Below are 8,925 nucleotides of genomic sequence, written 5' to 3' on the forward strand. Positions count from 1 at the left end.
ATAACAAAAAGTTCAAGAAAATGTATATTATGAAAAAAATCATGTAAGAATTTCAAAATGTTTTGCACCAAAATAAACTAATACTAACTGGTTATAAAATGTTTGAACAAGATCTAGTTTCAGACACAAAAAAGATAAGACATCAGTCTGAAAAGAGCCCCTATCAGAGCAACATGAATTCTGCTAAAATTGAAGCAAGAACAAACATCAAATGTACAGTGAAGCTTGGGTAGAAGAATGATGAAATCATTGATGCTTTACAAAAAGTCTATGGGATGATGCCCCAAGGAAGTCAGCAGTTTGCAAATGGATAACTCATTTTAATAAGGGATGAGATAATATTGAAGATGAAGCCACCAGCAGCAGACCACCCACATCAGTTTGGGAGGAAAAAATTAATCTTGTTCATGCCCCAGTTGAAAAGGACTGATAATTAACAGTAAAAACAATTGTCAACATCATAGACTTCTCAGTTGGTTCAGTTAATGGAAATCTGACTAAAAAATTAAAGAAGAACAAACTTTCCACTTGATGGGCACCAAAACCATTGTGCCAAAATCAGCTACAAACAAGAGCACAGCTTTCAATGAAACTTTAAACAAGTGGGATCAAGATCCTGAAGCATTTATTCAAAGCACTGTAACAAAAGTTGGAATCTGGCTTTACCAGTATGACCCTGAAGACAAAGCAAAATCAAAGCAAAGAGATGGAAGTGATCCAGTCCAAGCAAAAGCTGACCAGTTAAGAACAAAAGTCATGTCAACAATTTTTGGGGGTGCACAAGGCATTTTGCTTGTTGACTTTCTGGAGGGCCAAAGAACAATAACATCTGCTTATTATAAGAGTGTTTTGAGAAAGTTAGCCAAAGCTTTAGCTGAAATATACCCAGGAAAACTTCACCAGAGAGTCCTTCTCCAACATGACAATGCTCCTGCTCATTCCTCTAGTCAAACAAGGGCAATTTTTCAAGCGTTTTGATGGAAAGTCATTAGGCATCCACATTGCCATCCTGACATGGCTCCTTTTGACTTCTTTTCATCTCCTAATCTTAACAAAAAATCTTTAAAGGATACCAATTTTTCTTCAGTTAATAATGTAAAAGAACACTGATGTGGTTAAATTCCCAGGAAGCTCAGTCCTTCAGGGATAGACTAAGTGGCTGGTACCATTGCTTACAAAAGTGTCTTGAACTTGATGGAGCTTATGTTGAGAAATAAAGTTTATATCTTTATATTTTTATATTTTAATGTCATCTTCCACAAACTGTTTGAAGTTCCCTCATAACTAAAATGTCCCCACATGCTCAGATAAGAAACACATTTCTCAACCGATGTTTCTCAGATATTAAAGTGCATACAAATCACCTGAGGATCTTCCTAATACGCAGATTTTGATTGACTCATTCTGAGATGAATTGAAATCCTGCATTTCTGACAAGCTCTCCGGAAGTGTTGATGCTTCTGGTCTTTCCACCACACTGTGAATAGCAAGGTTCAAACTAATTCATATGTCAGAAAAGATGACACAGTGGAAATTGAAGTGTTTATTTTTAAGTGAATGATTATGATAACGAAACACTACAAATAAAAACTTATGAAGTCCAGCTAAAGCTGCATATAAAGGGAAAATTAGAGTCTTACCCACTTGGTTATACTGAAGAAAAGCTGAAAATGTATGAGATAACAACACAAATAATAAGTTAGAAAACAATAACAGAATAAAATGAAATTTTATTCAAAGAATGAAATTTTATTCAAAGAAGTTCAAAGAAAGGAAGATAAAGCTGAGAGGAGAAAATAATTAAATATTTTTTAATTTTCATAATATTTAAAATAAAATATAATTAAATAAAAATCAAACATAGAATCAAAACCAAAAGCTGATTTTGAAAAGACCAATTAATTAATTCACTATAGGAATAACAAAGAAAAAATTGAAAACACATTACCCATATGAAGAATAAAACACGTAGCCATCACTACAAACTCTATAGATAGTAAAGAGATCAAAGGACATATTGTGAGTGACTTTATGCCAAAAATGAAATTTAGAAGAAATAAACATTACTTGATGTGACCCAAGAAGAAATTGAAAATTTGACAGTTCTAAATTGTTAGGGAAATTAAATCTTTAAACTCAGTTGAGTTTTTCTGCTACATTCCAATGTCTGATCCCTAGCTCTATGGGTTTCAACAGACAGTTGTAGAAGCAGCAGAAAAATATCCTTGCTCTTATATTACAGCTACCGTGGTGTGTTCTTGAAGTCCAGCATGTCTAATCATGGGATCCTGTCACCCTACTTTCCTGACTGTGAAAGAACTAGCAGATTCTCTGCTGGGCCAGTTTGTTGGGATGTTCTGGAAGTCATTCTGGGAGACCAAGCCCACAGTCAGCTTCTGTAGAGAGTTTATAAGCACATAATTCTGAGTATTAAAAATATTTCTGTTGAAAATAGCTAGTGTTTTTCATTTCCCAACTGATACACATAAATGCAACACTTTGCACATGTGAATAATTTGTCTTTTTACAAAATTAGGCTACACTGTTGATAGATTCATTCCATATATACATGCAACATACTTAATTTTTCATAACTTTCCAATTCTTATTAACTCAACTTTTTGTTCCATAATAACTGTGCTTCTCTTTGTACCAGTACTTTCCATATTCTTATTGCTTTGGGACTAGCAAGACACAATGAGGTGAATAATGTTATTTCAATGCATCTTAAAACACCAGAAACCAATTAATATGCGATATTCAGGATTAACTGATTCCAAAGGGCTGTTAATTCTATCTCTTGATATTGACAAGTAGTAAGTAAATATGCCTAAGCTTGATTATTTTTGTTCATAGAAGTAAAATATACATTTCATAAAGTGAAAGTTCATAAGATTTGCTTTTATTGTTTTAAAAAATAACAGTTAATTTAAACAAAACTGAGGAGTCATTGGATACTATAGTAGCTAATGAAATCCTAAGACATGAATTTCAGGAAGGCAAGGAACCAGGGAAACTCTTGAAACTTGAACAATTAATAATATTCCGAGCCAATGAGCTTCAATATCTGAGTTTCTTAGGAAATGTCCCAAATTAGCAGGGGAAAGCATCTGATTGGTAGGCTTGGTTCTATTGTTACACCTGGATCAATCAGATATGACCAAGGAATCTGAGCAGTACACTATAAAAATTGCTGCTTTTAATTATTTCAACCATTGTGGAAGATACTGTGGCAATCCCTCAAAAACCTAAAGTCAGAAATACCATTTGACCTAGCAATCCTATTACTGGGTATATGCCCAAAGGAATATAAATGGTTCTATTATAAAGACACATGCATGCATATGTTCACTGCAGCACTATTCACAATAACAAAGACATAGAATCAACCCAAATGCCCATCATTTGGCCATTTGGATAAAGAATGGATAAAGAAAATGTGGTACATATATACCACGGAATACTATGCAGCCATAAAAAAGAATGAGATCGTGTCCTTTGCAGGGACATGGATGGAGCTGGAGGCCATTATCCTTAGCAAATGAAGGCAGAAACAGAAAACCAAATACTGCGTGTTCTCACTTATAGGTGGGAGCAAAATGATGAGAACACATGGAAACACAGAGGGGAACAACACACATTGGAGCTTACTGGAGAGTGGAAGGTGAGAGAAGGGAGAGGATCAGGAAAAATAACTAATGGACACTAGGCTTAATAGCTGGGTGATGAAATAATCTATACAACCAACCCCCATGACACACATTTACCTATGTAACAAACCAGCACATCCTGCACATATACCCACGAAGTTAAAAAAGTTTTTTTTTTAGTTGCTACTTTAAAAGGATGTGGGAATCATTGTAAACTCAAAAGTTAAAGATATGCCAAGAGCTGTCTCCCACAAACTTGTCTGACAAACGTACTGACTTTGTATGTTGATCCAATACCCATGCTGGCCACTGGACATACCAGTACAAACAAGGCAGAATCTTCACTCTCCTCTAGCTCTTCTAATTCTCATGCACTAAGTGCCAACCTTAGCATAACTGGGCTGACAATCAGTGAATCAAATATCTAACTCTTATCCTACTCCAACGTTAAGAAAGAGACATGCGACTGGGTGCGGTGGCTCATGCCTGTAACCCCAGCACTTTGGGAGGCCAAGGTGGGTGGATCACTTGAGGTCAGGAGTTTGAGACCAGCCTGGCCAACATGGTGAAACCCCGTCTCTACTGAAAATACAAAAGTTAGCTGGGCACGGTGGTGCATGCCTGTAGTCCCAGATACTCTACTTGGGAGGCTGAGGCAGGAGGATTGCCTGAACCTGGGAGGCGGAGGTTGCAGTGAGCCGAGATCACACCACTGCACTCCAGCCTGGGCAACAGAGTGAGACTCCATCTCAAAAAAGCAAAAGAGAGACACATGCAAAGGGCTTGCTCTTTCTTTCTCATCTTACCTATCTTATGTTTTCCTCCAGGATCAAGAGCAAGGAATTTGTTGCATAGAGGTGTTCAAGAAAGGGTGTTTTCAAACAGAGTCAGAAAAAACACAACTATACTGCGAGCAGCATACAAACCTGCTTTGGCTGCACTTCACTGCTCATGGCATAAGGCCATGAAGAGGCCAATAAAGGCTGGAGCTCAGGAGCATCAACCCAGATCCAAGGCTTCCTCTCTGGCACCCAACCATGAAGCTCCTTTTTCCTATCTTTGCCAGCCTCATGCTACAGTACCAGGTGAACACAGGTAATGTGGATTCCCAAGTGTAAGATGGGTAGATGACAGGAACCAAGGATTTGGCTGCCCATGACAATGGAAACCCAAAGAGAGGAGACTGAAAGATTAGCTGTTCAAAAAGATGGCTAAAGAGCTTACCTATTGTATCAGTCATGCACTGATACATTCTCATAGGCCCCAACTGCCAGACTGTGTCCAGTGGAAACACCCAGGAAGCTACAGAGAAAGCAGGGTATTTTTTGTCTATTCAGAAACTATCCAAAATATAATGCTGCCTTCCTGCCCTGTATATGTCTATCATGCTAAGACTAAGCCCAGGTCTACCTCCTTTTAGCTCTATTTCTATCTTAAACGCCCTTTTTTTTTTTTTAAAGTCCTGGGGTACTTGCGCAGGATGTGCGGTTTGTTACATAGGTAAATGTGTGTCATGGTTATTTGCTGCACCTACCAACCCATTGCCCAGGTATTAAGCCCAGGATGCATTAGCTATTTTTCCTGATGCTCTCCTTCCACCCAACAGGCCCCAGTGTGTGTTGTTCCCCTTCCTGTGAAACCACCTCTTGAAGCAAAGGTTCCTATCAGTTTGTGCTTGGTGTAGAAAGGAGGAAGTTCTTCCCTCATGCTCAAAAAAAAACTCTTTCAAGATCAAGTAAACAGGCCTGTGTTCTCCATCTTGAATTCTTTCAGGTTTTCCAGAGCCTTTATCACTTCTCTCAGACTTTGTCTTCCTGAAAACCCCCAAACTACCATAAGGGCATCTAGGAATGCATTATAGCAAAAGGCTAAGCCAGGGGATTAACCATTGTTTTTGGAAAAGAAAGGAGAAGCACTGAGATTTGTTTCAGAATACAAGAATCATCCAGCTATTTGAAAAAATTAGCAAAGGGTTTCGGGGCAGGGAAAGTGGAAGTGTCAAAGATGCTTCTAATGTTTTTATCTTCTAATGTTTTTATCTTGGGACTCTAGGAAAAGGGTAGTACCATAAGCAAGTATGGCTGTGTCATCTTGGGTAAAGTCACTTAACCACTTTGAACTTCAATTTCACATGAGTATAATGGGGTTAATCAATGCAGCTGATTCCAATATAAGAATTTTTCTGTTTCCCGTTTGATGAGAAAACAATGTGGAAATGTATGCAAATATGCTTTGAAAATTAGCAGATGCTACATAAATCTCTTGTAATTTAGGGAAAATCATTGGGTTATTAAGATGAACAAGGGAGAAAAGCTTTCTTGATTCAGAAAAAAGAAACACGAGACATTAGGATGGAAAAGTCATTCAGCAGATAAAGATAAGGTACTAAGCCGAGCAGGAAATTTAGAATTATAGATAACAATACAGAAGTTACCTTGGTGGATATGAGGTTAAGGCTAGGATAATGAATGAGACTTCTGAGAGATAGAGTGTCCAAAGAGGCTAGAAGAGATAGAACACCATGCTTCAGGAATCACAGATCTAGTGATTGTTGAGAAGAGAGAAGTCATGGGCTACTGAGTTTGGTGAAAAGATAAGACTCCTGTAAATTCTATTGATTCTCTTTTGAACTTCTTTCTTAAATTAGTTTTATGATGGACTTGGCTCTCATTGGTATTTCCCAAGATTATGGAGAGGGGATAGTGATGTCCGACAAGTACCTAAGATGCTAAGTTGAAGGTCTAAAATTCCATCCTAAAAGCAAATAATTACTCTATCATCTACGTGCCCTTTGCTTCTTAAAGTTACTCAAGGAAGGCAGACTAAACAGGAAATTTACTTTGGATTCAAGAGGGGCATAGAGACACTCTCAGCCTGCCCATTTGCCTTCATCAACATTCCTAAACACTGGGCTTAAAATGAAGTATGAGTAAACTCTCTCTTAGTCTATCCATCTTCCACTAGCAGTTTTAACATCATCTCTAGTTATTAACCTTGGCTCAATGGCTTTCTCTTTTTTTATACAGAATTTATTGGCTTGAGACGCTGTTTAATGGGTTTGGGGAGATGCAGGGATCACTGCAATGTGGATGAAAAAGAGATACAGAAATGCAAGATGAAAAAATGTTGTGTTGGACCAAAAGTGGTTAAATTGATTAAAAACTACCTGCAATATGGAACACCAAATGTACTTAATGAAGACGTCCAAGAAATGCTAAAACCTGCCAAGAATTCTAGTGCTGTGATACAAAGAAAACATATTTTATCTGTTCTCCCCCAAATCAAAAGCACTAGCTTTTTTGCTAATACCAACTTTGTCATCATTCCAAATGCCACCCCTATGAACTCTGCCACCATCAGCACTATGACCCCAGGACAGATCACATACACTGCTACTTCTACCAAGAGTAACACCAAAGAAAGCAGAGATTCTGCCACTGCCTCGCCACCACCAGCACCACCTCCACCAAACATACTGCCAACACCATCACTGGAGCTAGAGGAAGCAGAAGAGCAGTAATGTGGATCTTTCCCTTAAAACTCCAAGTTCCTCTCTATTTTTGCTATCTATAAAATGACATAGAACTGTTTCCTCTGTCATCAGTCATTCAATAAACACTGTTTGAGCACCTACAGTTTATGTAATGTTATCATTCTCACAAGAGCCTCACAGAGGGGGTAGAGCTAGGGAGGGATGGAATTGTTTAAGTTTAGATGCCCAGGAGAAAGTAAGCCTCAGGAAGGTGACTACAGCATCGAGTTTGTCCCAAGCATGGCCTAGATTAGGCCTCTGTAGCAAGCATTTATGTCTCTCATATGGTGTATTTTTCCTGGAGCAACAGTAAGGAAAGCATCAGGAGATGTATTTTCTTTTCTCATGTATTTGGGAGGAAAGGCCCAAATGCAAAATAGAATATGTAGGAATCAGAAAAAGGTTAAATTAATTGTAATAATATATTTTTGTTTCGTTTTGTTTTGAGACGGAGTCTCACTCAGTTGCCCAGGCTGGAGTGCAGTGGTGCGATCTCAGCTCACTGCAACTCCACCTCCCGGGTTCAAGCAATTCTCCTGCCTCAGCCTCCTGAGTAACCGAGATTACAGGCGCACACCACCACACCCAGCTAATTTTTGTATTTTAGTAGAGACGGGGTTTCACCATGTTGGTCAGGCTGGTCTCGAACTCCTGACCTCGTGATCCGCCTGCCTCGGTCTCCCAAAATGCTGGGATTACAGGCATGAGCCACCACACCCAACCAATAATATGTTTTATTGAATGCAATATATCCAAAATGTGATTATGTTGACATGTAATCAATGTAAAAATTATGAGAGAGTTTACCTTTTTTGGACTACATCTTTGAAATCTCATATGTGTAATTACACATAGAGCACATTTCTATTCATACTAGCCACATCTCAAGTGCTCATAGTCATATATGAATAGAGGATTTCATAGCATATTGAACAGCAACAAGGCTAGAGAGTTTTAGGGCACAAGTAATTATAGTGACTCTTAGGCATAGGGGATGCCCCTAATCCAGAGGAGACAGGCATATTTCTGAGGGCTGTGGCATATAATTTAAGAGTATAGAAATTCAGGTCTGATATGCCTGGACTAGCATCCTAGATTCTGGCACTTTTTAGCTGTGTGGTCTTGAACAAATCATTTATCCACACATAAGCATCAGTTTATTTATTCATAAAATGGAGATATGAACATTATATTATATCCCAGAAATCAGCAATCTCAGATCACTCTTCCTCTTATTGCCCAAATTACAATGGCACAGCCACCTATTCTAGTTTTTTAATAGCTTTATTGAAGCATAATTGATATACAAGGAATTGAACATATTTAATGTGAATAATGGCATGAGTTTGGGCATATGCAAAATCCTGTGATACTATCACCACAATCAAGGTGATAGACGTATACATCACCTCCCAAAGTAACATGACCATATTTGTAGAAAACCCTGAAAACTTCACGAACACACACACAAAAATGTAGAACTAAGAAATAGATTCAAAAAAGTCAACATACAAATATCAGTGGCATTTCTATACACTTAACAATGAACCATTCCAAAAGAAAATCAAGGAAACAATCTATTTACAAAAGCAACAAAAAGAATAACATAGGAATAAACTTAACCAAAGAAGTGAAAGAGGTACATTAAAAACTTTAAAATATTGATGAAAAAATCAAAGGAAACACAAATAAATGGAAAGATATTCCATGTTTAGGTATTGAAAGACTTAACATTGTTAAACT

The 8,925-nt window shown here is 37.8% G+C and overlaps 1 protein-coding gene across 1 annotated transcript; it reads left to right on the forward strand.

Moving 5' to 3' along the window:
* The first annotated feature begins 4,687 nt into the window (after positions 1–4,687).
* DEFB129 (defensin beta 129) lies at positions 4,688–7,170 on the forward strand. The gene is made up of 2 exons (NM_001079927.1): positions 4,688–4,745; positions 6,677–7,170. Exons 1-2 carry the CDS (start codon positions 4,688–4,690, stop codon positions 7,168–7,170), a joined length of 552 nt encoding a protein of 183 aa, NP_001073396.1.
* The last annotated feature ends 1,755 nt before the right edge of the window (positions 7,171–8,925 follow it).

The sequence above is a fragment of the Pan troglodytes genome, chromosome 21 (genome assembly GCF_028858775.2).
Source record: "Pan troglodytes isolate AG18354 chromosome 21, NHGRI_mPanTro3-v2.0_pri, whole genome shotgun sequence".
In the NCBI taxonomy this organism is placed as follows: Eukaryota; Metazoa; Chordata; class Mammalia; order Primates; family Hominidae; genus Pan; species Pan troglodytes.